The sequence below is a fragment of the Molossus molossus genome, unplaced genomic scaffold (genome assembly GCF_014108415.1).
Source record: "Molossus molossus isolate mMolMol1 unplaced genomic scaffold, mMolMol1.p scaffold_m16_p_10, whole genome shotgun sequence".
Taxonomy (NCBI): Eukaryota; Metazoa; Chordata; class Mammalia; order Chiroptera; family Molossidae; genus Molossus; species Molossus molossus.
The window spans coordinates 75248603-75276052 of record NW_023425345.1 but is presented as its reverse complement, the minus strand read 5'-3'; the positions used below and the strand labels follow the sequence as shown (position 1 = coordinate 75276052).

General features: G+C 47.5%; 5 protein-coding genes across 11 annotated transcripts in view; 2 read left to right on the top strand and 3 right to left on the bottom strand.

The window, feature by feature from the left end:
- Positions 1-4781, bottom strand: part of LOC118623494 (SAP domain containing ribonucleoprotein) — a 58917-nt gene extending 54136 nt beyond the window's left edge. For 3 of the 5 annotated variants that reach the window (XM_036251138.1, XM_036251140.1, XM_036251142.1), the window contains exon 1: positions 4701-4779. In XM_036251138.1, coding sequence (XP_036107031.1) covers positions 4701-4736 — 36 coding nt within the window. In that variant the 5' untranslated portion in view covers positions 4737-4779. Of the gene's footprint in view, positions 1-4700 lie in introns of all 5 variants that reach the window. The other 2 variants (XM_036251137.1, XM_036251141.1) reach the window with 2 other exon arrangements.
- Positions 4782-5054: 273 nt separating this feature from the next.
- ORMDL2 (ORMDL sphingolipid biosynthesis regulator 2) lies at positions 5055-8578 on the top strand. Of its 2 annotated transcripts, XR_004958343.1 has the most exons (5): positions 5079-5150; positions 6007-6181; positions 6348-6499; positions 7080-7406; positions 8525-8578. XR_004958343.1 is itself a non-coding variant. In XM_036252230.1 (4 exons), exons 2-4 carry the CDS (start codon positions 6008-6010, stop codon positions 7213-7215), a joined length of 462 nt encoding a protein of 153 aa, XP_036108123.1. In that variant the 5' UTR covers positions 5055-5150; position 6007; the 3' UTR covers positions 7216-8343. The 2 variants fall into 2 exon arrangements, 1 of the variants encoding a protein (XP_036108123.1); XM_036252230.1 differs by lacking the exon at positions 8525-8578 and having other exon boundaries at positions 5055-5150; positions 7080-8343.
- DNAJC14 (DnaJ heat shock protein family (Hsp40) member C14) lies at positions 8466-14916 on the bottom strand. Its single transcript, XM_036252229.1, has 6 exons — positions 13370-14916; positions 10377-10483; positions 10047-10166; positions 9543-9703; positions 9358-9460; positions 8466-8748 (listed from the first exon to the last, which is right to left on the bottom strand). Exons 1-6 carry the CDS (start codon positions 14753-14755, stop codon positions 8538-8540), a joined length of 2088 nt encoding a protein of 695 aa, XP_036108122.1. The 5' UTR covers positions 14756-14916; the 3' UTR covers positions 8466-8537.
- A 1965-nt stretch (positions 14917-16881) lies between these two features.
- On the top strand, positions 16882-20577 carry LOC118624390 (transmembrane protein 198-like). 2 transcript variants are annotated; one of them, XM_036252616.1, is made up of 5 exons: positions 16882-16989; positions 17998-18258; positions 18821-19402; positions 19846-20003; positions 20124-20577. In XM_036252616.1, exons 2-5 carry the CDS (start codon positions 18084-18086, stop codon positions 20259-20261), a joined length of 1053 nt encoding a protein of 350 aa, XP_036108509.1. In that variant the 5' UTR covers positions 16882-16989; positions 17998-18083; the 3' UTR covers positions 20262-20577. The 2 variants fall into 2 exon arrangements, with proteins under 2 accessions (XP_036108509.1, XP_036108507.1); XM_036252614.1 differs by having other exon boundaries at positions 19843-20003.
- A 914-nt stretch (positions 20578-21491) lies between these two features.
- On the bottom strand, positions 21492-26753 carry MMP19 (matrix metallopeptidase 19). The gene is made up of 9 exons (XM_036252405.1): positions 26593-26753; positions 26223-26308; positions 25204-25334; positions 24767-24982; positions 24112-24357; positions 23562-23687; positions 22784-22948; positions 22501-22628; positions 21492-22324 (listed from the first exon to the last, which is right to left on the bottom strand). The coding sequence occupies exons 1-9, from the start codon at positions 26677-26679 to the stop codon at positions 21944-21946; spliced, it is 1566 nt and encodes a 521-aa protein (XP_036108298.1). The 5' UTR covers positions 26680-26753; the 3' UTR covers positions 21492-21943.
- Positions 26754-27450: the final 697 nt, after the last annotated feature.

Sequence of the window (27450 nt, the reverse complement as noted above, 5' to 3'; positions counted from 1 at the left end):
CAAAATGGATCCAGTTCTTGCCAACATGAAAAGCTTACAACCTAGTAAGGAAACAAGGCAACCAATGATCATATATATACTATTTAACTGATTAAAGATCACAAGTACAGAGACCTATGGAGGCATTTAAAAGTGGTCTGTGTGTGTATAGAAGAACCTATCCTAACTAAAGGTTCTTTGGGTAAATGTTTAACACTTGAAAGGTAACTAGCAGTTAGATAAACATGTGGGGAAGGGGATTGGCAGGAGCACTGTAGCCAAAAGAATGTGTACAGGTTCTGGGTTCTGAGGTAAGGAGAAGCAGTAGTGTGTAGTGATAAAGAACATAAATTTTGGAGACAGACTGCCTAGATTTGATCCACCACTCATTAGCTTTGGAACCTAGGGCAAGTTATTCAGTTAATTTCTCTGGGCTTGTTTTTCTCATTTTAAAATGGGGATAGTCCTGGCAGGTGTGGCTCAGTTGGCTGGGCATTGTCCCATGCACCAATAGGTCACTGGTTCCATGCACAGGGCACATGCCAAGGTTATAGGCTTGATCTCCGAGGAGGGGAGGCTGCGGGAGGTGGCCAATCAATGTTCTCTCTCATCGATGTTTCTATCTCTCTCTCTCCTCCCTTCCTCTTTCTGTAAAATCAACAAAGAAAAAAAATAAATTTAAATTAAAAAATAATAAAATAGAAACGGGTGTGTGTGTATATATATATTTTTTAAACAGGGATAATAGCTCAGCTGGTGTGGCTCAGTACTGAGCATCTACCTATGCACCAAGAGGTCCCTGGTTCAATTCTAGATCAGGGCACATGCCCAGGTTTCGGGCTCATCCCCAGTATGGGGCATGAAGGAGGCAGCCAACAACAGATGTTGATGCTTCTCTCTCATCAATGTTTCTATCTCTCTCTTCCTCTCTCTAAAAAAATCAATAAAAACACTTAAAAATAGAAATAAAATGGGTATAACAGAGGCATTTACTTTTCAGGGTTACTGTGAGAATTAAATCAGTTAATGTATTTAAACAGCTTTAATCAGTGCTTGCCACATAGTAAATGCTATTATAAATGTTGGCAGTTAACGAACACATTAATTCTGAGGAATGAAATAAAATAAAGCCACTGTATGCCTGGCCAGTGTTGCTCAGTGGTTGAGCACTGACCCATGCAGCAGGAGGTTGATGGTTCGATTCCTGGTCAGGCGCATGCCTGAGTTTGGGGCTCGATCCCCAGTAGGCACATGCACAAGACAGCTGACTGGTTTCTCTCTCATTGATGTTTCTATCTCCCTCTCCCTTCCTCTCTCTCTAAAAAAGTTAATAAAAATATATTTAAAATAAATAAATAAATAAAGACACTGTGGCCCAGCCAGTGTGGCTCAGTGGATTGAGTGTGGTCCCATGGACAGAGAGTCCCAGATTCGGTTCCTGCTAAGGGCACGTACCTGGGTTGCAGTTTGTCCCCAGCCCTGGTTGGGGTTGTGTGAGTGGCAGCCGGTTGATATGTCTCTTTCACATTGATGTTTCTCTCTCTCTCTCTTCCTTCCTCTCTCCATCCTGCTCTATCTGCAGATAAATGCAAAACTGTCCTCGGGTGAGGATAAAAAATAATAAAAATAAATAAATAGCCTGGCCGATGTGGCTCAGTGGTTGAGCATCGACCCATGCACCAAGAGACTGCAGGTTTGATTCCCGGTCAGGGCACATGCCTAGATTGTGGACCAAATCCCCAGAGGAGGACATGCAGGAGGCAGCCAATAAATGTTCTTCCTCATGGATGTTTCTATCTCTCTCTCCCTTTCCCTTCCTCTCTCTCTAAAACCAATGAAGAAAAATAAAATAAATAAAACCACGGTAGTTGGAGTGTGAGAAACTAAGCTAGACAGTTTGATAGGTATAAAGTTAAAAAAAAAGGCTTTAAGCTGGGGAGTGTATAACATTATAAAGAAATGTAACTGGTGAAATCTCTCCCTCTCCAGATCCCATTCTCCATACTGCCAAAAGAACACATGTGGATCACATCAGCTCCTTCTTTCAATTTTCCAAAGGCTCCCCATTTTCTGCCTACCTAACAAAAACCAAATGCCATACACAACTTAAAAGGTCCTTTTCAATATCACTCCAATCTACCTTTATAGTCACACAATTCACCTAGTCACCTTTACAAACAATCTCCAACCACCAACATATATGCACTTTATGATTCAAAATTACATGTCTCACTCTTTTTCAACACTTGTACATTTGTAGATTTTTCTCATTCTCTCCTCTGTAGTAGTCCCTTTTCTCACCATTGATTGGATATCTGGTACAATTACAGTTTAAAGAATTTTAACCCACAATTCAGTCTCTATAACTTGTTAGAATGATGGCAGTTCTACAAAATCTTGAGAAATCTGCAGTTGATGTGGACTTACCTATCAATTCAGATAGTTTTCCTTCCTACTTTAAAGCTTGTTCTTTTCCTCTGAGATACCATTCTAAAAGCCCAAAATTTCTTTATAAAAATGGAAAGACTGTGCCCTGGCCAGCATGGTTCCGAAGTTTGATTCCCGATCAAGGGCACATACCTGGGTAGGAGGTTTGATTCTCCACCCTGGTCGGGGTAAATGCGGAAGGCAACCAATCAATGTGTGTCTCTCTCTCCTCTCTACCACACTTTCTGAAAATCAATGGAAAAATATCCTTGGGTGAGGATTTAAAACAAACAAATAAATAAATATGGAAAGACTTTAAAAATAGAGATAAAACCCTAAGTTAATCCAAGTTAGGGTTACTCCATCAAGATGAACAGTGGAACCAAATATTAACTCTCCTGGAAATCATAATTAAAGGCATGGGTTCTTAACCAGAGGTCCATGGACTCCTCAGGGCTACAAGGTAATTTTATGAGGCCCCTCAAATCGCATGCAAAGTGTGTGTACATGCCTTTTTCTGGGGAGAGGGTCCATACCTTTCATCAGAGTTTCAAAGATATCTGTGACCTCCAAAAGGTTAAGAAGTGCTCTAGAGAAAAAGCAAAGACAAGCAAATGTGATTAAAAGAGTGAATCCTTTTTACTTTTTAGGCTGCCAGGGGTGCCTCATGTTCTCTTAGACTATAATACCTGAAATCAGGTGAGAGGACATTATCCAATCAAAATAAAATTAATGCAGTCCAAACAAATACAGCTTTTATGGAAGGAACTCCAGCTTTTATGGAACTCCATAAACCAACACAAAATCCATAAAGGCAAGTCACAACTCTGGTGCGTTCCTCCAGGGGTTTCAAAAATGGGACTAATAGGAAGAAAATATTTGTTCTATTCATATTTCCTTTTTATCTCATTCATTCAAAAATTCCTCTTCTTTGTATATTTTATAACATATATAACAGTACGGTAACATAATTTACATAAGTATACATATAATAGAAGTGGTTGCTCAACTTTTTACTTGTGGTAATAGGAGACCACAGATATAACCTATACATTTCAGTACCACCAAGTTAATAGCAACTCCAGACTAACACAAAAATCCACTAGTACAGTTTAGAACCCAAGAATAACCAATCTATCAGCTTTCACAAAAAAGCTAATCGATGTCAACTAAAAAGTGACTAAAAGGACCTCTCCCTAATCTTACCCTCATTAGTGTTTTTGCTTGTTTGTTTTTAAGCTCAATATGCTTTAAAGGGTTAGTTTTCAGCTTCAGCTAAGTCGGCTTGGTTTGTCCAAGGTTCCCAGGATGATGTGACCAAAACATTTAATGGGAAAACTACTTGTGAAAGCACAAATAGTCAACTCATCAAGATATTCTCATAATTCAGCCTAAAAGAAACCACTCTTTTCTTCCAGGAAAACAATAATCTGAATGTGAGCAAGCTACCAATATTCATTCTCAAGACACAACTTAAAACAGGTTACCAAGAGTGTCACCCAGTGGTGATACCAAGAGATGCAGGGTCCATCCGTGATATGAAATGGGACAGAGATAACCCTAAGCTTGGAAATGTTTTTCCAAAATATTACAGCTACAAGTGAGTTGTCTATGGGGGGGGGGGGGGGGCAGGTACAACCCGTGTGAGAGAACTAGAAAAACTTAAATGCGAGCTATCTGTGCCTTTACTAACTCTAAAGGTCTCCTAAACCCCAGGTTTCTATGGGGAAGCCTATATTGAGGCCCCTCCTCAAGTTTCAAAGTCCCCGCTCCCCCTGGGGGTGTAATCCCATCTTTATAAAAAGAGTTTAAGTATTTTTCTGGATCATGTTTGAGACCTATAAAGATGAAAATACACAAAGATGCCATCATTAGTTAACAGGAATCTTAGCTTGGGACAATAGATACGAAAGCATCAACCCAGGGAAGAAAAAGGGGTGCTGGAGGCGGCATGGGGCAGAAAGGAGGGGACCATTGACGTAATGCAGTTCTGATAAGAAATAAGGAGAGAACAGGTTGAAAGCACTTACACAACCCCGTGGAGAAGTGACAGACAACACAACGATGAAGAAGGGAGACGAAATAACAAGTACAAATGCAATAAAACCGTGAGGAGCATGGGAAATTAGGACAGGCGTAATGTGGACGAAGGAAGGCACAAAAAAGAACTACGGAGGGAGCCAGTAAAAAGTGGAGAAGCCTACAAGAGAACACGTAGGAAAGGGCACAAGCCACGCGGCAGAATTCAGTCCCCAGAAAAAGTCCAAATCAGCCCTTTCCGCCCTTCATGGTACCTTCAGTTTGTGGAGCTCCACCGTCTCCGCCGCCATCTTGTTACCCCTCCACACCACTAGGCCCCCACCCGCCGCCTCGGCTTCCAGGAGCTCCCGCCTAGGCGCCGACAACCAGAGCCAACCAATCACTGCCACTCTTGCTACCACCTCATATCATCAACTCTTCCTATTAGTCTATAGCTGCCGTCCCTCTCACTCCTCTAGGCAGCTTTCCCCACCTCTCTCAGAAGGTGGGGCAGGGAGAGGAGCGGGTTCTGCGCCTTCCGAACGACGGAAACGGCGACCAATTGTGCGTCTCCATTGCAGACTGCCAGCCAGTGGGTGGCGGCAGCGCTGATTCTGTTCCACCAGTAGGGAGACTTCAGATGAGCGAGGGCGGCTGCTTCCTGGAGACCACAGGTGTAGAAGCGAGCGCTGTGCCCCTAGCGGACTAGCTCCTGAAGCTTGCAGGTAGGGGTTTCCGAGACGGGAAAGGGGTGCTTAGGAAAAATGGTGGGAGGCGAACGGGGAGAAGCGGGGGTGGACTGGCGGCGAGTTAAATACCAAGAGAGGAGCGCTGAGGAGAGCCGATGTACGAGAGAGGGAAGCTGGGAGGAGCATGGGGCCGGTTCAGTATTAAGGTTTAGGTAGAGAGCGGCGGGCAAGAGCTGCTTCCAAATTAGGCATCGACTTCAGACTAGCACGATTTTAAGGAGCCGACTTCAGACGATCTGAGCCGCCCCTGGACGGGGCTAGGGCTCAATCTGGAGGCTCTCAACTCGGGTCCCTTCCAAGCCCAACCCAAAACCCTGGGTAAACTCCTCCAACGCCTCACGCTTGAGAAAAGGAAGTGGGATGCTGGCTGCTTACATGCCAAGGGGATGAGAGACAGGACTGGCAAGCCCGAGTCGAGGTGGGGATTGGAAGTAGCTTTATCCTCCACCCCTCCTTAGTGAATTGTTTCCCGTGAACCTCTTCATGCTTCCTTATTAACTTCTTCAGGAAAATAAAGTGAGATATTTCAGTTTCCTTTGCTACTTGAAGCAGGTGCCCAAGCCTAGACTTACTTCTTCAAGTGACAGCTTTTAAGTGTAAGAATCAGAGCATACGATTGCCATATGTCTCTAAGATGTAGAGAGGACTCTATTTGCCTTTTAAGTCCCCCAGCCCGCCAAGTCGTTTTTCCTTTGTGCGTGATGGGGATGTTCTTTAATTCCTAACACAGCTCAGGGGATTTGAGCTATTCAAGAGGCAATGGGGAGGGGGAGTCAAAGAGGGGTTAAGAGGAAATTGAGGTGGACTCCTGCCTGATCCCCCATTGTGGTAGGATGAATGTGGGGGTGGCACACAGTGAAGTAAATCCCAACACTCGAGTGATGAATAGCCGGGGCATCTGGCTGGCCTACATCATCTTGGTAGGACTGCTGCATGTGGTTCTGCTCAGCATCCCCTTCTTCAGCATTCCTGTTGTCTGGACCCTGACCAACGTCATCCACAACTTGGTGAGCACTAAACCACACCCTTATACTACCCACCCCAGGGCTTCCTAAACAAAAACAAAATAAAATCCGCAATTATTTGGGGGTATATATCTTCCTTTTGGGATCTTAATTCTTGGGCTAAAGGACTACATTGTGCCCCTTCAAACTGCTCCTTCTTTCCTCCCAGGCTATGTATGTCTTCCTACATACGGTGAAAGGGACACCCTTTGAGACCCCTGACCAAGGAAAGGCTCGGCTACTGACACACTGGGAACAGATGGACTACGGACTCCAATTTACCTCTTCCCGCAAATTCCTCAGCATCTCTCCTATTGTACTGTGAGTCCAGGGGGAGATATGGGAAATACTCCAAGAGCCAGGTACAAAGACCCCCGGGAAGCTTTAAAAAAAAAAAAAAAAAGCATACTAATCACTTAGATAGACCCTTTGAAGATATTATGGCATACTAAGTCAAAATTTAGGAAGAGCATTAAAAAAATAGAAGGCAGTAATCAAGCATTCCTTGCTGCCTCCTTGGTGGTAGAAGAATGGAGAAGGGAGTGAAAAAACTAAGTATTTTACACTTCCAAAAGATGTGAATAAATCAAAGCAGAACTGATGTAAATCTGTGAAAACTGACTGTGGGGAGTGGAAGCAAAGAGGACTTAACAGTGATACAGGCTGAAAATGCTTCAGCTATCATTTGCCATTATGTCATTAACAAAAAAAAACACACAAACCAACTTACAAATCTCCAGTTAAAGGTGCTGATTATCTCTCCAACCCTTGGACATTTTCAGATATCCTAGGACTACATGCAATAAAACTATTCATTTTAAATAGAAGAGAAAGACACTGGAGAGGCATGACTATGGATATGGAAAGCCAACTTCATTCAACCTATTTCTTTTCTCCCCAGCTACCTCCTAGCCAGCTTCTACACCAAGTATGATGCTGCTCACTTCCTCATCAACACAGCCTCATTGCTCAGTGTACTGCTGCCTAAGTTGCCCCAATTCCATGGGGTTCGTCTCTTTGGCATCAATAAATACTGAGGAATGGGACTGAGGACAACATTGGAACAAAAGGCTGTAACATCTTTCCCTTCTCCAAACTGTCTTCTTTATCTTGAAAGCCTGAGAACTATACAACTGTTCCCAACTCCCTGGAACAGATTGGAAAATGCGGCTCCCTGGGCCTAGCCCTGCTAGGAGCAGGCTTCTTTGAACTAGGAAAGGCAGATGAGGTAAGGAACAAATCACTCTCCTCCACAGGAGGAGGCCATGTTTGGGCAGCTTGTTTGGTTTTTCCAAGTATTCCACCCCCACCACCTTCCAGTTCTGTTTTGCTGTGTATTTTCCTTATAATAAAGGTGAATTTTTTCAGATATGGCTACTATTTGGTCAGCAGGGAGGGTAGGGAGATGTCCTCATAATGCTGGGGAAGAAAGATGGAACAGTGACTTACTGCACAGACTTCTCTAAGGTATTTTTTATCCCCTCTCTCAGTTCAATAGGAGGTGCCCTTCACTCTCAGCTAACACAGAGAAAGGATTCTCAAATGAGAAAAAGGACACCGGCTGTAAGGGCAAAGAAGAGGGAAGAAACAGGTTGCCAGTTATATATTTATAGAAAGATAATCCCCTGGCTTTAAATAGTTATATACATACAAATATGAATAAACTTAAAAAAATACAAACCCTCGGATCGTAAGGGGGCTGCCAGGAGCCCCATTTATCCTTCCCCCTCACACAAGGGCAGAGGGCATGAGTCTGATTTTTTTAAATCATTAGTTTTGGCCATCCCTGCAGCAACAAGCATGAAGTTGGGCAGTTACCCACAAGGTGAAAGTCAGAGGAAAAATTCAGAGTTCCCACTCTCTGAACTCTATGTATCTCCTATAATTAGGGCTACATGCTTTCTTGTTCTGTCTTTTAACTAGTATATTGGGCTAAAGGAAGGGGGCTCCCTCCTGAAATGGGTCAAGAGATAAGATAGACTTGTAGTTTAAAAAGAGGGAGTAAAGTGTCATCTGCTATAGAAGCAAAGTACAAGACAAAGGCATACAGACCCCAGGGAAATACCCAACTCCCACACTACTGTGGGAGATATTGTCCAGCCCAGGTCCATGCCCTAGATTCTTTGCTCTAGCCACCCCCTATTTCTTTGGTATTGTCAAAAGACAAGATTCAGTTCCTGGGTGCTGGTGGAAGAGGGAGAGTGGTTCTGGGGCTTCCTACAAGTACTGAGTGAACAATTTGAGCTTAAACCTTTCCCTTTTTTAAATACTTAAAAATAAACAAATCAAACTCCATCCTGTGCTGTACACAGCCCTTTTGACTCCCTGACATTGATTTGAGGAAAGAAGAAAACAAGTGTCAACGTTGGAAGGGCCTCCTCACTTTCTTCCGCCTCTTCGGTTTGGCTTCTCCCTTCGGTACTGTGCTGTTGGGCTTGGAAGCTGCCGTGGCCCCAGGGCCAGGATGAGGAGCTGCAAAGAAGTTCCCATTGGACATCTGTCCTGGGGGTACTTGAAAGATCCGGCTCAAGAAATCCTGAAGGTCAGCAGGAGGGGCATCTGGGGTGGCTCTGAGAGGAAAACAGAAGAAGAATGAGGCAAAAGAGATTAAGGGTCAAATGGTACCTGTGTTGCCTATTAATACCTAAGTTTAAGATATATTGGGTCAGTTACAAATTTTTTTTAAAAATATGTTTTTATTGATTTTAGAGAGAGGAAGGGAGAGGAAGAGAAAAATATCAACATGGATCAGCTGCCTCCTGCATGCCCTGCTACTGGGGATCAAGCCTGCAACCCAGGCATGTGCCCTGACCAGGAATTGAACCAGTGACCTCTTGGTACATGGGTCGATGCTCAACTACTGAGCCATACCTCCACCCTGGCAGTTACCAAACTTTTAAAAAAAAATTTTTTTTTCTTTATTGATTTTAGAGAGAGAGAGAGATAAAAACATCAATTGGCTGCCTCCTGCATGCCCCCCTCTGGGGATTTGGCCCACAACCTGGGCATGTGCCCTGACCGGAAATCGAACTGGCGACCTGTTGGTGCATTGGTTGACGCTCAACCACTGAGCCACGCTGACCAGGCAACCAAACTTCTTAAAGGGTGAGACATCTAGGTATCCTAAAAACCATGTCATCTGAAACCATATTCAGATTATTGAAAGAAATACCACCTACCTCTGTCGTCCACTGGTGCCTGGGATCCGAGAACCAAATGAGATGTGATAGGGGACTCTGTGAGTATCTGGGGAGATTCCCACACGCTGACATCCAGCCCACTCTGCACACATGAGAAATGATTAGCCAATACATCACAGTTTTAAGCGTATAAGAACCCATATTTATAAAGAACAGAAGTGTACCTGTGATGTCATACACCTTTCCATCCATCAGTGCAAAGTAGGTGATCTTGAGGCCCAACATGCTTGACTCTGCCCAAAAGTCTCCTTCTTCAGCAGGATGCAGCCTATTACACTCAGCACAGTATCTGGCACTCTTAGGTTCCCGGTCCATCTCAAACCTCCTGCAACCCAACAGAAGGAAAATTCCTTAATAATGTCAAGACTGGCATTGCTGTAGTCTCATCATTTCTGACAAATGTGGCCGAAAGATCTAAAATTAAAAATTATCTCCCCTAAGTTGTTAAATATGCCTATGCACATCCTCTCAATCTTCTATTTTAAAACTAAAAAATACTTTTTTTTCTTACTAACTCAAATCCCCAATCTCTTGACAATATAGCAGAAGTAGAAACATAAGGATTCTTCTACTCGCCATCTGTATCCCACAACTACCAACAATACTCACAAAGAAGGTCTTTGGCTACCCAATCCCTAAGTTGTGGCTGTTCTATTCCTATTTCATACCTATGCTTTCCCTGGCATCGGCTGCACATCATAGTATTCATTGCTTCTTTGAGGTCATCCTGCAGCTTGGACAGAAACTCATTCACTGACCGGCTCAGCTCATTCTCTGCCATTCGTTTCCTAAGAGAAGAAAAGCTTTGTAAATCAGAGGGTATTGAGCAAGGAACAAAGGAGACAGATCTATTGGCCTCTTAAGGCCTGTGGCTTACTAGAAAGACAAGCAACCTTGATTCTCTCCACCTCAGAGGGCCTCCACCCACAACTCCAGGGACCTCTGCTACTGAAGATTATCCATTTACCCTACCTGATAATTTCCCATCTCCAACTTACATCTCATATTCTTTCCGCCTTTCAGGATTGCTGACAATGTCCCAAGCTGCCCGTAAAACCTTGAAGGCCTCCTCAGCCCGGGGATGATGATTTTTATCAGGATGAACCTACCGAGACAAAGATTTCATCACATCCACTCCGATACTCTCCTTATTTGGGTCAAAACCTCATGTCAAATGGTAGCCCTGGCCAGTGGGGCTTCAGTTGGTCGGGTGTCATCCCATGTACCAAGATTGCTGATTCAATTCCCCTTCAAAGGCACATGCCCAAGTTGCAGGCTTGATCCCCAGTGGGGATGTGCAGGAGGCAGTTGATTGATGTTATGCTCTCACATTGATGTTTCTCTCTCTCTAAAAAATCAATAAACTATTAAAAAAAAAAACAAAAAAAAAAAAACCTCATGTGAAATGGTTCTCTTTCACTACTCTTTTGGAGAGTCAACAGCTTAATAATTAATTGCTCTGGCTCTATAGAGAATCTCTGTTCAAGTTCCAGATGTCCCTATTAGCTACATGACCTAGAATATTTTGTCTATCATGGGTGTTGGGAGTATTAAATGAGAAAATATGTGAAGTATATAGCACAGAATCTGTACTAGGGTGATCCGGCATCCCTGTGCACCTGGGATTGTCTCAGTTTTAGTAGTGAAGTTCATGTCTTAGGAAATCCCTCGATATCTGGCAAATAGGGATGGATGGGTTGGTCACCTGACCTAACACATGTATACTAAGCCCTCACATTTTAACTTTATTATCAGTTACAAAGTAAGAGTTTCAAATATATTACATCCTCAAACACTTTTCTAACTAAAAAATTCTCATATCTACTCAAATCTTCCTACAATAGTTTGCTTTTCTGTCCCAGAAATAAATAGCAATTTTATTTCACAGACTTGTTATCCACTTTTCAGCCTTTTCTCCAAGACAATGTCCTCTCTTCCTACAATTTTCTTATTGTTCCCACTCTAATTCCCCCAAAATACAGAGATAAAGCTAGTCTCTTGACTGATGTCAAATAAGCAGAACGCTGTCAAATCTCCCATAGTCCCAAACTTATAGAACAACCTTGTGGTCTTGGTCACTCTGGGGTCTAATAATGGCAGTGAGAGGTTCTATAAAAGAAGCCCACATTGCCTGGTGGGTGTGGCTCAGTGGATGAGCTTTGACCCATGCACCAAGAGGTCACCGTTTTGATTCCTGGTCAGGGCACATGCCCAGATTATGGGTCAAATCCCCAGTCGATGTTCTCTCTCACTGGTGTTTCTCTCTCTCCCTCTCCCTCTTTCTAAAATCAATTTTTTAAAAAGATGCTTAAAAAAAAAAAAAGCCCACAGCCCTGTCCGGTGTAGCTCAGTGGTTATCAAGCGTTGGACCACGGACCAAAGAGTAGCGGGTTCAATTCCAGTAAAGGGCATGTACCTCACTTGCAGTTTGGTTCCCAGCCCTGGTCGGGTTGTGCAGGAGGCAACCAATAGATGTGTGTCTCTCACATTGATGTTTCAATGTTTTTCCCTCCCTCCCTCCCACTCTCTCTGAAGATAAATTGGGGGGAGGGGGAAGCCCACAGATACTCTGACTCAGAACAAGGAGGAACTTAAGGGTGTGGAGCAGGTGTATTGAGAATTGGAGAACTTAACATCATCTCCACTCCAAGAAAGTAAGTTGAAAATAAATTTTTTTGGAAGAATGATATTCCCCAAGAGATATCTGCTAAAAGATGTGTAAAGGTGAGAAAAAAGCTCTACTATTAGTAACAATTTAGTTGTTCCCCCACTCTAAGAATATCCCAGGCTAGCCACTAAGGGGGCATGCATTTCCCACCAAACTAATTTAGTACTCTGGTAAGTTACAGATCTGGTACTTCTGGTACTCGATTGTGTGTTGAATGGTTAATGGAAACCATGGTTGCCCATCCCTCTGGTGTCATGCAACTCAAGGTAATCTGCAACACTGATATTTTGCCAGTCCAGTTCCATACATTGTCAAACAGACCTCCTGTGCAATTTACACATATTATTTATATTCATAATATAGTTTCACTTATACAGAAATAGCAATAACAATCATATCTAAAAATAGCAATCTAAGCCCTGGCCAGTGGTTAGAGCATCAGCCCACATTGCAAGTTTGATTCTGGTCAAGGACATGTACCTCGGTTGTGGTTCATCCCCAGCAACCAGCCGATGTGTCCCTCTCACATCGATGTTTCTCTCTCTCTCCCTCCCTCCCACTCTATCTGAACAAGAATGGAAAAATATCCTCAGGTGAGGATTAAAAAAAAAATAGCAACCTAATATCAACTTCTAATAGCAATTTGATTGAATGCTTGTATTAAAGTTTCCCTAAAGCATGTGGTGCATCACAACTCCCACCCGTAACTACCCTTTTATCAACAAAAGCAACCATATTTTCATGTATAACATACATTTGCATATGTCTCTTTATGATTTATATTCCATTTTCCTTCCCTTTCCCACTCTGGGTTGCTGGTCTTGAAATAGCTTGTTTTCTTTGACCTAGTCCTAGAATAATCACTCACATGCACTCCCTGAACCATCCCATACTAGGTCCACACTTGCCTTTCTGGGACAGATTGCTGGATTTCCCTGTGTTAAAAAAAAACAAAACCCTCATTTGTTCAGGGAGAGGAACTGACAAGCTTTCTGCCTAGCCCTCTTCTCCACCCTAGTCAGAGGGACTTCATTTTGATATTTCACGATGAGTGAGTCCAACACTGCCTGATATATCAGGTTCATTTTTTTCATTAAGAAAAGGAATCTCATGACCAAAAAAAAAACTTAAAAATGAAAGGAATGTCGGATCCCATAGTAGATGTGGAAAAAGTAATTATGACTCTTTTCTAAGAATTAAAGTTACTCTTTAGCTTAAAGTTGACTTTTTTCTCTGCCTTCCCTTTATTTTACTATCCCTAAAATTAGAAAATGAAATATGGGAACAAAAGAGGTTCAGGAAACAGAGGAGAAGGATACTCACCATCACTGCCAACTGCCTATAGGCCTTCTTCAGTTCAACATCTGATGCTGTGGCTTCAACCCCCAACACATGGAAAGGGTTTAACTCATCTTCAGGAACCCCAGCCATGGTCAAGAGTCGAGTCACTTCCTCTTCAGGCTGGCAGTAGCGACCACTAGCTACAGGTGCATTCCCCTGCCTGTTAGTCCTCTGTTTGACCCAAGGCAACTCCGGCCAACCCCATTGAACCATTCTTACCAGCTGCTGCCATGGCCTGCTATCTCCCAGCAGAATCAGACAACGATGCAAAGTGGGAGAATCCAGCCAAGAGAAGAGCCAGGTGGCTTTACCTCTCCAGCCTAACCGGTCACCCAGTCCCACAAGAAACCGCCAGCCCAACTGCAGACAGCCCAACAAGAGGGCCAGAGCCAGAAGCAGCAAAGCACCCAGTAGCCTAAGAAAACGGGTGAATAGCCCTGCCCCATAGCAAAATCCCTGGCTCAGAAATTGGAACATCACCTGGGCCCAGCCACTCAGCCGTTCAGCCCAGAATCCTGCCCAGACTCGAAAAAGGTCCAAATCACTGCCTTTCAGCTGTCTGCATGCATAGATGAGATGGCCACAAGTTTCCACATACTCTCCCACCAATACCAGCAGTTCAATCAGCCACCAGAAGCCTGCTTGTCCAAGCTGACACAGTTCTTCTGCTCCCCATAATCCCAGGCCTCTGCGCTTATCTGGCTGACTTCGTTTCCGGCCCAGCCGCTGTCGACCAGGGGACCTGGGATCTCTGCGTCCACCCTCCCAAGTATCCTCCTTGGCTGGAACACGGTGCCGCTGTCTCCGGGGTGGAGGTTTCTTTCCACTGGGCACACGTGAAAAATCACTGGGAAACTTGAGTTCCTCATCATCATATTCCTCTTCCAATTCTTCATGTTCCCCTAAAGCTGGAGAGGTACAATGGTGGCAAAAGTTGCTAGAAGAGCTATCTCCTCCCCCAGAGTAAGGCCCTTCAGGGATTCCAAGGGTTCCCTGGCAGTTGGAAGCAGATGGAATGGAAAGAAAAGAAGGGTTCCCATCTTTTGAGAGTTCCTGGTCCACTTCTGACTCTTCTTCCAAAAATGTCTCACTCTGATCAGGGTCTTCTCCATCTCTAGGGGGTCCTGGACCCCTTGGCGGGGCATGGCTTGGATCTGACCAGTGGGCTGGGTTTGGGGGCTGTGTGTACTTAGGGCTAGAGTGCTTTGTGAGGCAGCTGGTACCATTAGGAGCAGGCCTCACTGAGTCCCTGAGTCCAGAGAATGAAAGTATTTCAGGGTCTACAGAGGGTTCTAAAGTCTCCAGGGAGGCACCACCACTGTGGTGGGCTCTATACAACCCTCTTTCTCTGGGGTGCTTCTGGGCCATGACCCAGGGGCTTCCTGGAGATTTTAGGTCACAGCCATCATGGTAAGTTCTGATGCCTGTAACAAAAGTATCAAGGTGGGGATAATCAAGAATAGGACCAAGAAAGGGGTTAAATAACCTTAAATTGGGGATATATATGATGCATAATTAATTAACCATAGCAATAAACCAATACTACATTAACCACACTACCCCCTGCCCCCTCCTCCAACTCCACTTAATTTTTTCTTCTCTCTTCAGAAAGATACAGTTCTGAATCCTGGAAAGAGGAAGGGTGTGGTCCTGGGGCTACTCTTGGGAAAGACGACCAGAAAGGAGGGCCGTAGGCTGCCTGAACAGGGTGAGGACCGTAAGGCCCTTAAAGAAAACCTGAGGGCGCGGGGAGGGGCAACGATATACCAAAGACTATATATACAAAACCAATGGACATAGACAACAATACTGAGAAGGGGGGGCGGGAGCGGGGGGGAAGGGTGTCAATGGGAGGGAGAAGAAACATCTGTAACAAAAATTAATAAAAACACATCTGTAACAAAAATAAATTTTTAAAAAGAAATAAAGAAGACCTGAGGGTGGAGCTTAGGTGGCCCCTAAGACAGACAACCCGGGAAACCTAGAGCTGGGTAGACCGGGCAAAGGTAACGTACGGAGGAGCGGAGGTAACTCCTCCCCCTCCGGCTGCTGGGCCCAGAGCCAGGGGAGCTGAGAGATGAGCTCCCCCGGCTCCGCCTCCCGCTCAAGCTCTGCTTCCGCCTTCCGTCTCCGCCGCAGACGCCGATTTACGCCTATTTCCACATCCGGGGTCACCAGGGAAGAGACAGGAAGGAAAAGAAAAAGCGGTAGGCGGAGGCGTGAGTCAGTCTAGCACGCGCAGAGTCAAATCGGAGGCGGCGGTCCTGGGGAAGTACTGGCACCGCCCCTTAAAGGGCCCTCTGCTGCAGCCCTCCGCGTGCTCGAGTGGAATCCCTGCAAGTTGCACCGCTGAAAGTGAAACAAGTGGATGCTGCAATAGTGCCTGCGATCTGGGGGCAGATTCTCAGGGTTCCTCTGGCTGGATCCTTGAGCTTTGCCGAGATTGGGAGATAGAGGAAAGCCACCGAGCTACAGTCTGTTTCCTTCGCAGACAAAACTAGGGAGCGTAGAGGGGCCGCCACCCTGATCCCTTCCCCGGGAACTGTAGCGAGGACAGAGGCGCTTTGGTATCACGTCCTCTCCTTAGATCGAGGAGAGGACACCCCGGGCCAGCCCCCGCCCTGGTCCCCCTAGCGCTGCCCCTTCTTTCCTAGCAACCCTGAGCCTCCCCAGCTTCTGACCCAACTGGCGAACTGCCGCGTATAACTGCAGCTCCCACGGCCTGGGTCCGCCCCTCTGGAAGCAGCTCCCAGGCCCCGACACGGAGGGGGACCGGAGACTGGGAGCGTAGCTCCGCTGGGCTCAGAACCTGAACGGAGTGCCTAAAAACATTGCACTCATCTGCATGCTGCTTTACATCTCATTTGCATACCGAGCTGTTCTGTCGACAACGACAAACGACCCCTCTCACACGCAGACCCGGCTCGGGTCCCCTCTCTGTCGGTCCCTTCCTCTGCACACGCCTCTCTCGTTAGTCCCCCTTCCAGACTCCGTCTTACTCCGCAAGTTTGTCCACCCATGAAACCCTCGCCAGCGCCCCCAGAGCAGCAAGAGCCCCTTCCCCGAATCCCCAATCCCGACCACCAGGTTCTCCAGAAGACAATACTCCAATTCTCTGGGAAGTGGAAGAAACCAAGCCAAAGCTAGGGGGGCGGTGAGACCCCAGTTGGGGCTTTGAGAGCTTCCAAGTGTCGAGTCATCGCCTAAGCATTCAGAGAACTTTCCCCAAACCTCTTGTGCATCCAGGGCCCTTCCCTGCTATGGTTGGGGGATGTCTCTGGTCCCAGTCTCGAGCAGAAGGCAAACTGAGTCCCCCACACACAAGGGAAAGTGTTGGAGGGGCCCGCCCCGTGATGTCACCCCCCACACACACACACCCTGTCCCCTTCCTCCACCCGCCCCCCGCCCCCCCCAGGCTGGTTGCATTTAGCTCTCGGGCTTGGGCTACGACTTGCAAGAGTTTAGGGGGCAACGAACTGAGGAGCCCTGGGGGTGCCCACGCCCGACAGCCGCCCGGACACCTAGGACCTCCGGGCAGGGATGCAGCTGGGGGTCTAGGGAAGCACTTCTACCCTCTTCCTCTCCTCAGTCCTGGCAGGGTGGTGAGTAGTTAACACCCCCTCCCCAACCTCTCCTTGTTTAGGGTCCTTAGGCTTTCCAGAGAATTGAGGAAAGGAGTCCCAGGGATTCTCCAAGCCAACCCTACAGCCTGTTAGGACCTTGATGTCCAAAAGAAAACAGCTGAAGGAATGTGCCTGCATACACCCTACCCCACTCCCACAGCGTCCCCAATGCCAGCTCCTCCTTGATGTTCTCTCAGGAACTGAATTCAAATCCCACTGGCAGCCCTGACACCTCTGGGGAAAGGGAGGGGTAGGAAAAGTCCCAGTGTGCTGAGGGGAGGTGCAAGAAGCTACCAGGATGTGAGATATCTGTGGGCAAGGTGCCTGCTTATTCCCAGATGGGTCTTGGAGTTGAACTGTGGCTGGATACCCCTTCCTCCAACAACTTCATCTCCTCCATTTGAAGCAGAGGTTTCAAAACCCTGACAAATGTGAATGACTGTCTCTACTTTATGTCTTGTCCCAAACTCTTTTGGTGCCTGTTTACCCCCTCTTCCCTGGGTTAGGAGCAGCTGTTGGGAGACCCCACCATGATTCATTCCCTCCTCTTTCTCCTTCCCCGCGTTATTAACCCCACCCTTCCTAGTCCAGTGTGGTAATATTGAATCCCAGCTGCAGATGGGGCAAGATTTCTTTTCAGCTGGAACAAGCTGCTGGGCCTTTAGCCCCCAGTCCCATTAGTGCCCCTGGACCCCTCCCTCCACAGATCTTAGGACTTCCTCCTCCTCCTACCCAACCCTGAAAAGTTTGCAGGCAAAAGAAAGTTCATTACCTCATAAGATTTTCATTTAAGTTTTCGTTATTGTCCTTGTTGCAGAGGGTAGTCAAGAGACAGCTGTCTCCCCATTAACCAACCCCATATATTTATTCAGTTACCCCAGCAGGGCCATGCTCCTTCCTGAAACTGTCCTTTCTTCAAATGAAATAGAGGTACAAAGTCCTCAAGATTCATGGGCACCTGAGTTCCTGCCCCCTACCCCCTTGCAGGTTTCCCAAACCCCTCAAGATATTCATGGATGGATGAGAGGAGCTGAAGCTGACCTCCTCCTCTGTGACCACCTTTTCTTCCTGCCATGGAGGAAGCTTTGTTGCCCCTGGCCATGACCTCTGACTCCAGGCCCTTTAATCAACAACTCCCAGAGCCTCCAGACCCAAGATGTGTCTTGGAACCTCAGGACAATCCTGAACTGGCACCTGCCCTGGTGTGTGCTCTTTGCTGCTGCTTTGGAATCATCTACTGCTGCTTCGGTGAGGGCAGAGCCAGGGTTCTGGGGGGCAGCTGCCCAAGACTGTCACCCTTCAAGGATGATGTTAACTTTCTCCTTTGCTCCTGGTCTACCTCTACTCCTCTGTCGGGAATACCTACTTTCAGTGTGGTCCATGCTGCTCCTGCCAGCTCTTCTTCTTTATCCCCACAACCCTGCCCATGCACTCTCACTTGCCTTCCTCTTGCCTTCTTCAAAACTCCATTCCCAAATTATCCTCCATGCTTAAAGCTTCTTCACCCTTCCCCAATAACCTGAATCAGCTTATGCTGATTTATTCCCATCTACCATCCCTGGAAGGACTAGACCTGCTTTCTATACTTACTCCCCTCAATGCATCCATCTTACCTCCTGACTTTTCCCTCCTGTCCCCTCACAGCTCCTGAAAAGTCTTTGCCCTCCCTGAAATTATCCCTTTCTGCCTCTTGCCTTGAGGTACTGGGTGTGTTGCTCCTGTCTTCTGCTCTTCTGCTTATCCTCAGAGCCATCCCTGTGGACTCCCCCTTCCCTTTCTGCCTCTCAGTGCCTCCTGCCTCCCTTCCCAGGCTACCGCTGCTTCAAAGCAGTGATGTTTCTCTCGGGCCTGCTATCAGGAGCTCTGGTGATCTTTCTGCTATGCCACAAGGAGCGAGTGCTAGAGACACAGCTGAGCCTGGAGGTGAGCGCGGGCATTGCGCTGGGCATCGGACTCCTCTGCGGCCTGGTCACCATGCTGGTTCGCAGTGTTGGGCTCTTCCTGACTGGTCTCCTGCTAGGCCTAACCCTGGGTGCTGGGGCCCTGCTGGGCACCGAACCCATCTACCAACCACCTTCAGCCTGGGTGCCAGCTGGGGGGCTGGTGGGGCTGGCACTGCTGGGAGCCCTGCTCACGCTTCGGTGGCCACGTCCATTCACCATTCTGGGCACAGCTCTGTTGGGTGCTGCGGTGCTGGTGGCCTGTGCTGACTATTTCCTGGAAGGGCTAGCACTGGGCAGTCGGCTGGGCCAACGCTTGCAGGCACTTCCAGCCTTGCCTCCTCTCTGCTGGTATAGCTGGGTCTTGCTGGGAACTTGGCCAGCCCTGGGGGCCCTTGGGGCCCTGGCCCAGTGGAAGCTCATGGATGAGGAACATGGAGCCCACGCCAATGGTAAGTTAGTGCCATGGTACAGAAGCAGCCAGCCTGTGCCTTCTCACGTCCCCAAGTCCCAGACTTGAGGAGGGGAAGGGGGAAAATACACTTGAGAGGAGGGCAGAGGTGTCTAAGGTGAATGGGACAGGGCATTGAAAGGAAGTTAGCGTTGGAGGAGCCAAAAGTCTGGGTAAAGAATGGGAATAGAAATTGTCAGGGAGAGCAGGAAAGAGTTATTGGAGACTGTTATGGAAGAAAAGGAAGATCTGAGGAAAGTTTAGGAAGAGAGATTAGGAAGCCTCCAAAGAGGGGTTTCTTTTGGAAGAACTGGGGCAAAGATGAGGTTTGATAGAGCCAGAACAAGGAGATCAAATGGATTTCTCTAGAGTGTGAGTGTGTTTGGGGGTGGGATTCGGGGTCCAAAGAGGATTCCTCAGTCTGCATTTCCCCCTCCCAAGCAGTGGTCTTGAGCCACCAGCGAAGGCATCTCCAACTCCTTCGGATCCGTCAGCAAGAGTCCAAGTGGCATCGGACCTCCCCTGGGGTGGGGCTCTGTGAGGGCAGCTATCGGCGCCAGCTCCCACCCAATGCCAGGAGCCCTGCTGACAGTCTGGCTCCAGTGAGTGGGGGGGAGGGGACACTCTGGGGGACGGGGCAGAGGGCACATGGGCATGGTCAGGGTGGGACAGGGACTGACCCAAGCTCTTCCTTCTGTCCTCTCTGCCCTGTGTCCCTCCAGAGTTATCTCCAGAGCCTTCGAGAGCGCCAACTGGGGCCAGGCAACCAGGCCCCAGCCCCCCACACCATCCTGGACTTGGATTCTGACTGTGGTTCCACTGTACCCCTCACCACGCCTTCTAGTTCCACCCAGACCTGAGCCTAAACCTGCTCTGACACCCCATACCCCTAGCAAGTGTCTGGGAACACTAGTTGGATAGGGTCTGAGCCCACAGCACCCACACACAAACTTCCCCCACCTTGTAGACTTGGGAATGGAATCTATGCTCCAACCTAGACCAGCCCTGTAGAAATAGGTTTCAGAGACAGAGAGAAGAATCTTGGGGAGAAGAGAGTAATGGAAGTATGAGTAGCTACCTCTGTCCAATAATAGAGGTGGCCTGGTCCTGAAAGTAAATGACTCCCTAATTCCCTCCAAATTAAGGAGGTGCCTTATCCAGATAGCCTTTTATATACCTGCCTCAGTGTGTCACACAATGGTAAAGGGGGGGGGGGGCTGTTTCTGTAGGAACTGTAGAAAAGCAGGAAGCTTCCTGAAGCACTTGATAGCTTTTTTGATGGGGAAAAGGGCACAGAGGAGCTCCAGCATCCCCCAGTCCCCAGTCCACTCATTAGGGGTAGTTGGGTTCCTCATTATCCTTTTCTTGCTGGGCCCCACAGGCTCAAGCCCCCTTCTCCTACCTCAGTTGGGGGTATTGTCCTCCATGGTGCTTCCTTTCTCTTCTTGATGTGGGGAAGACCATGGGGCAGTGCCTGGCTTAGCCCCTGCCTCCTCCAAAAGCTGGCTTCTTGCTCCAAGGAGGAAGCATTGGCCCACATGCCAGAGTGTTGCCCTTTTGCCCAAAGGAGCCTGGTCTTCGGGGCTGTATGGGAGACAAGTGCCTTCTTTGCCTCTCATTAACCAGAACTTTGTCCCAGCCACTAATCCATTCTAACTCTCCCCACTATGATTCTCCTGCCCAAAGTCAGTTCCCTGATTCCCAAGACAGCATGAAGAAAAATATATCCCTCCCTTGGGAAGCAAGGCTATGATGGGAGGGAGGAACACGTGGGAACATGTGAATAAAGTGGCATTAAACACTGAATCAGGGAGTCTGGCCTCTACTGTTGCTGCTCCTTTGTTTCTTTGCACCCCAAAACAAAGAGCCATACTGACAAGTCCTCTAAAGATTAGATAAGGGTTCCCTTAGAAGACAGAGCTACTGTAGGAGCTATACTTACATAACCAGAGGAAGAGTTGTTCAGTCCTCTTATGAACATGAAGTTAGCCTTTATTAAACACAATGTACCAGATACTGTCAGGCTGTTCACATATAGTATTTCATTTAATGCAACAACCCTGCAAGATCAGTGTTAGCATCATTTTACAGATAGAGACTCTGAAGCTCAACGAGGTTAAGTAACTTGCTCAAGTCATAGACCAACAAATATGATTCTCAAGGATTCCAAAATCCTTGTCATTTTACTGGCCATGCTGTTTTCTTGAATTTTATCCATAAAGAAAAGGACCCAAGCACTCTGCTTCCCAGCTGTTGCCTCCTATCAGGCCTGATTGACACCTTCCCTCTATCACTGTCTTCCAGATAGTAGATAACACAGTTGGAAAGTGTTATCTGGGGTGGGAAGAATGGATAGAGTTGAGGGCTGACCCAGAGCACAGGAAAATGGTGGCTAGAGCTGGGACATTTAGGTCTATGGTCCATGCCCCTGCTGCAGCACCTGCAGTACAGTGAATAGACATTAGGTTGAGGTCTTAGTTCTCTGGGAGGGTGACATTACCAGGGAATGAAAGGGTGTTGCCTGTGGCTGAGGGGGTCATATCTAAGATCGTGTCTTTGAGTGGTCGGTATCCAAGGTGGTATCTATGATCGCGGAAGTGGTGTCCAAGGTTGTTCCTGTGACTGAGTGGTCAGGGCCTGTGGCTGAGGGAGTGGTGTCTCCACCGGAGGGGGTAGTATCTGGGATTTTGGGACGACAGTGCATCCAGTTGTGGGCAGTATCTCTGGGATAACCCTTCTCTACTCGAAGCTGCCGGTTGAGGTACCAGTACTGTTTGCCCTTGAAGAAGTAGACGTGGCCATCCTGCCAACTCATAGCAGCTGAGAGTTGATCTGTTACTCCTGTAAACAGCCCCTTGATAGGTTTGGGGTAGTGGCTGAAGTCATTTCGGGCCAGCTCATCCCACTGCCAGTACCCGGAGCCCTAGGTGTAGGATGGGTAAGGAGAAGAGGAAGATGAGGAAAGAGTTTAAGGACCCCCATATATTCACCCTCAGCCCACTGCAGCTGCAAATCTCTTTAGGAGCAAGTCTTAGCTTCTCCATGTGGGGTAGCTCACCCATCCCGAGAAGGAATTTGCCCTTGCTTTGAAGTATATACCTTAAAGAGGAACACCTTTTGGTTGACTGGCCAATAGAGAGCTGCATCCAAGTTGGGTTCTACCCTATTCAACTTCTTGGGGAAGCCAGGAGACAGCTTGAAATTAACGTAGCGCCACACCTTGTCTCCTGAGAACGTGTAAGAACAAGTCATCTCTGTCCTCAGGTAGTAGTTTTAGTTCCTCCTTTTCGCCCTCTCAGAAACTTCTCATCTCTCCCTCCTTTTTATGGCTTCTTTGATGGTGGGACATCCTCAGGTAAGATACATAAACTAGTCCCTTTACCCTTAAAGAAGTAAATCCATTGTGTTCGAGGAGAGTAGACAGCAGCATCCAGGTTTCCTGGGAGCCCTTCCCAAAGAGCAGACACTTGGAACAGGGGACCCAGCCCTGAATCTGTCACAGTCCACACGTAGCTCCCCTTGAAGGCATAGGTCTTCCCATGGGGCCCTGAGAGCAAAAGTATGTCAACAAATTTAAAAAACGTGGATCAAATAAAGACTTGTGGTTATCTCAGGCAGTCTGAAAATTTGCCCTTCTCCCACAGGCTGATTTCTCAAAAATTAATTCCACTTTAATTCGATAAGGTTAAGGGGAAAAAGAAGGAGGACCCAGAGTTCAGCCTCTCCTTTGTTGTTCAGAGCAATTGAGCTCTGGACCACTCACCAAAACAAAAACCATGCAGATAGCTGCTCCCCCTTTGGAGACCTCACTTTCCACCCCAAGTGGCTTCCAAGTTATCATTCCATGCAGGTATAATACTCTCTCTTATAGATATTCCAGTTAATATAGTTTTCTCCATCTTGTTGCATTTCCAGATGTGTTTTAGTGGCCCTTACAGGGTAGCAACTAAAGTAAATGCCTGCCTGGCTTATTTTTTAATTTGGCTCTGAACCCTCCCTCCCCATGCCACATGCCTCCTTCCATGACCACTAACTCCTGCTTAGTGTCAAACCTCCATTGCTCATGCTGTTATCCCATGTCATATCCATTTGTCCAGGTCTCGAGGTCAGCAGGCTGCCCCCACTGGTTAGCAATAGCCTGGAGGGGAAAGGCCTCCTACCCAGCATTATGGCATCCAGTTCACCACTGCAAGGGTCTGGCATGGGACTGGGTTCTGTGGGCACTTGGGGTACAGTGAGAAGCTCCGTCTCTTCTTCCTCATCCCCTGTATCGGAGCTCTTCTTGCCTGCAAGGTAATGTAATGCTGCTTAGAGAGAGAACTCATAACTCCTGATCTCCTCACTCTTCTGTGAATTTGGCTCAGAGGCCCCATAGATATGGGGAAAGGGAATCCTAGAGAGTTTCCCTTGGTGGGAGGCAAGATCAGATTGACATCAGCAGGAGACATGTTTTAGTTTAGGAAGAAGGAGGTTTGCTAGAATATTCATTCTTCATCCCCAAGAAAGGGTCTGAGGGGAGAAAGGCCCCAAAGGAAGATTAGATATGGAAGTGTCAGAAAAGGAGTTCCTGAAAATAGAAGTCCGAATAACTGGGCAGGAGGAAAAGAAATAAGCCAAGCCATTTCCCTCCATGGAGATTAGACCTGCCTCTTCAAGTCTGAAGAGAAGCTGATCAGACTGACCCTCATGATCACTAGGGGAAAGAACTACCATAGAGAGCCTGGATCCCTGCCACATCGTCTGAGTGCAACTTGAAGTGGGGCCGGTAGCCAGAGTAGACAGGGGCCATGAGGGCTTGGGTGTATCGAGAATGCCCAAGCCCCAGGGCATGGCCCAGTTCGTGGGCTGCAATGATGCGAAGGTTCACCCCCTTGTAGGTCCTCTCAGTCCAGAGCTCATCTTCATCAAAGTGCACGCTGCCCAGCTCTGGGATGTCAGCATGGGCCAGGACCCTCCCTGGATAAAGGCAAAGATGAACAGGAAAGAGATCAGAGCTCCTAGGCTTGAGCTCCCTTGCCTGTTATAAACTCCAATCACTCCATTCCCATAAAATTCCCTCATCTATAGTCACTGTCTCTTGGATGCCTCTCTCTTTTCTTTCAGATTCTCCTGTCATCACCCAGTTCTCACAGGGATGACCATCACTCTGTCACTTTACCTTCTAACCATTCTCTCCTCTCTGGTCCACTCCTCTCTGGGGTATGCTTTGAGCAGGGTCCCAGCGAGGTGATCAGCTTTCCCCAGGGGAATGTTAGAAGGTGTTTAGAGACTGTAGGGCGCAGTTGGTCATAGGGATCAGCCTGGCTCAAGAGGACAGAGATAATCCCAGAGGCCTGTTTGGTGAGAGCCAGGAGCTGGTACCTACCAGGTCCATCAAAGCTGTTAGAGCAATATGGGCTTTGGCGGCCATGGAAGGAAAGGCGAATGTCAGCCCAGCCAGCCTGCACCTCTCGGAAGGTCAGGGGAGCCACATTGCTCCAGTACTGGAAGGCTTGAAGCAGGGCTGCCCGGGCTGTGTGGGGTGGGAGGGTGGAAGGTAGGTTCAAGATGCGGAAGGTCAGGTGCTTCTTTCTCCAGCGGCCTGATTATTGGACCGGAAAATAGATTAGAAACACAAATTCTTCTGCCAATCCCAGAGAGCTCCACTGAGTTAGTGCATTCACTCAGCAAAGCTATGTAACATCCCCTCCAGGCAAGTGATGATCAGGTAATCACCAGGTGACCATCCGTTCAACACTAAGCTAGCATAGGCTGCCCACGCCGCCTCTGCCTATCCCTCTCTTTCCCAGGCTCAGGCCTCACCCAACAGCAGGTATTTAAGGGTCTTCTGGTTGAAGGGGTCCTCCAGACCACAACGGGGCTGCCTCATGCGGGCCCTTGTGGCATCATCCAACTGACCTGAGACTGGAAGCTCAGATACTTCCTGAAAAACTCTGAAAAGAGGGAGAAGGATAGGTCTAGGAAGGTAAGGGCATCTGGAATGACTGAGAACTAGGGAAAGCTCTTTGGTCCTCTGTTGCCCAGGTGATAGATGAGAAGGCACAGAATCTCTGAAGCTGAGGGGGTTACTCCTATATCCAGTTCTCAGACTTTGGAATTTCTCTTCTGTTCTGGAGATATGGGGTATTCCAACTTCACCTCCTCATCTCCAGTCTCTTGTTTGGGTAAGGTTCCCCTCGGGTGTAGCTTTCCCCCACCATTGCCATCGAACCTGCTCTGGCGATATGTCCTGACACCCTGCCCTGGAGACTCTCCCACCACTGCTGCCACCTGAAGGCCTGTCCTCCCTCAGCCTTCTCCCCTCCTGGCTGGGTACTCCTCCCATCCAGCCTACTCTGTAGCAATTTCATCCATCAGGCACTGCAGGCGCTATGGCTTTTCAAGGGATTGTGAACATACGTGACAGCAAAACAAAAAATGGTCCACTGGATCCAAATATAAATAAAAACAAATAAATGATTAATTAAATGTCTACAAAAGGCATCATCATATCAACAACTCAACCTCAACTAAACTCATAGTTTTACATATAAATTATACTTAACGTGGGATGTGACTCAGTATTAGTACCTGAATATAATATGGAGCCTCCAAAGGAGTGTCTAGAGCCTCAGAAGATCCAATGACTGCTTCTCATCTTTGAATCCCCATCTCAACCCATGTCCACCACCCTAACAGTGATAATCACCCATTTCCTAGATCTCACCATGGATTTAGGTCAGGCAGGGGTGGGCCCTGCAAGGGTAGGGAGAGGAAAGGAGGAGAAGAGGGAAATACCTTCCAACCTCAACCCCAAAGGCATGCACTTTATGATCTCTCACCTCAGAGCCTCCATGATATCTTCTAACCTGAAGTTATCAGGTCCTTCTAGAGGCTTCTGTAGGTACCCATATTGCAAAAGGTAGTCCTATGACAGAGGTAGGAGTTAGCAGAATAAAGAGCATGTTAGCCTCAAGGTAAAGCCTCTAAGTGACCTAATAGGACCATGAGGATAGGAGGAGACAGATGTGGAAAGATTAAAAGAGAGGCACCTTAGAGAAAGAGTGGGAGATGGGCAGGGGTAGATGATGTTGTGGAGGAAGGAAGGGAAAGGCAGGCAGGTTGGAGACCAGGAGGGAGGCTTGGATGAGACTGTAGAACAGTACCCTAAACCCTCCCCTGGCCTAGGTCCCTCTTACCCAGAGTACTCACCACTGCTGCCTCCTCTGCAGGCCCTAGAGCCCGGCCTATGACTGTCATGGGAAGTAGGAAGCCCAGCCACAGTAGCCACCCGTTCATGACCCCACCAGGCAGGAGCTCCCAAGGCTGACTATGGCCTCTGCTCTGAAATTTCTGGGAGCCTGCGGGGTGGGGGGCTCTTGCATCCAGTTGTTCTTACTCTCCAGTCTCTGGTCCTCTTTATAAAACTTCAGGGGAGAGGAATTGGGGGGAGTGGCGGTGGGAGGTGACTCAGCCCAGAGGCCCAGAGATATGTTGTAATTCACCATTAACCCTTGCCCTGCCAGAGTGCAGAGTCGAGAAGATCCCCCAACCCATGCTCCAGAGTCTTCTGCTGGAGATGGGAAGACTTTTTGTACTGTCCTGGGGGTGAGCATTGTAGTTGGATGAGAAGCAGAATCTCTGCAGACACTAGGGATAGGGACCATGGTCATCCCCTGGAGCTGGACATTTCTGTGCTCCAGGAACCCTGGGGCAGAAAACTCCTCATCTTCAACCTTCATGTCTCCCTGTCTACTCTGGAATAGGGAAAAAGCAATAAAAGCTAAGATGTAGAAAGTAGCTTAGGTGCTTGGGTGTCAGGTGAAGGAATCAGAGTTGAGGTCTTAAAATTTTTCCCCCAAGACCACGTTGAGAATTTAGATGCTCTTGAAGCCCACTTGTGTCCACTTTAATAAAAAGTCATAATTTCAAGAATTTAATGAGCCTGGTATGGGGGTAGAGGTTAACGAGGGCACAAAGAAGTAAAGGGTAGAAGACTGTTCACAAGGAACTTACAGATAAGGGTAAGGCCATCCAAGTACCTGAAGTGAGGAGAACAAGGATGCCAGG

Coding starts and splice junctions, on each gene's coding strand:
- ORMDL2 (XM_036252230.1), top strand. CDS start 6,008: ATGAATGTGGGGGTGGCACACAGTGAAGTAAATCCCAACACTCGAGTG. Junction 6,182..6,347: donor CCAACGTCATCCACAACTTG/GTGAGCACTAAA, acceptor CTTTCCTCCCAG/GCTATGTATGTCTTCCTACA. Junction 6,500..7,079: donor AGCATCTCTCCTATTGTACT/GTGAGTCCAGGG, acceptor TTTTCTCCCCAG/CTACCTCCTAGCCAGCTTCT.
- DNAJC14 (XM_036252229.1), bottom strand. CDS start 14,755: ATGGCCCAGAAGCACCCCAGAGAAAGAGGGTTGTATAGAGCCCACCAC. Junction 9,704..10,046: donor CGATGCCAGGGAAAGCATAG/GTATGAAATAGG, acceptor GTTGGGTTGCAG/GAGGTTTGAGATGGACCGGG. Junction 9,461..9,542: donor AAAGGTGTATGACATCACAG/GTACACTTCTGT, acceptor TCATGTGTGCAG/AGTGGGCTGGATGTCAGCGT.
- LOC118624390 (XM_036252614.1), top strand. CDS start 18,084: ATGGAGGAAGCTTTGTTGCCCCTGGCCATGACCTCTGACTCCAGGCCC. Junction 19,403..19,842: donor ACATGGAGCCCACGCCAATG/GTAAGTTAGTGC, acceptor CCCCCTCCCAAG/CAGTGGTCTTGAGCCACCAG. Junction 20,004..20,123: donor CTGCTGACAGTCTGGCTCCA/GTGAGTGGGGGG, acceptor GTGTCCCTCCAG/AGTTATCTCCAGAGCCTTCG.
- MMP19 (XM_036252405.1), bottom strand. CDS start 26,679: ATGAACGGGTGGCTACTGTGGCTGGGCTTCCTACTTCCCATGACAGTC. Junction 25,335..26,222: donor GATATCATGGAGGCTCTGAG/GTGAGAGATCAT, acceptor CCCTCTTTTCAG/AGTTTTTCAGGAAGTATCTG. Junction 22,325..22,500: donor AAAAGGTGTTCCTCTTTAAG/GTATATACTTCA, acceptor TCCTACACCTAG/GGCTCCGGGTACTGGCAGTG.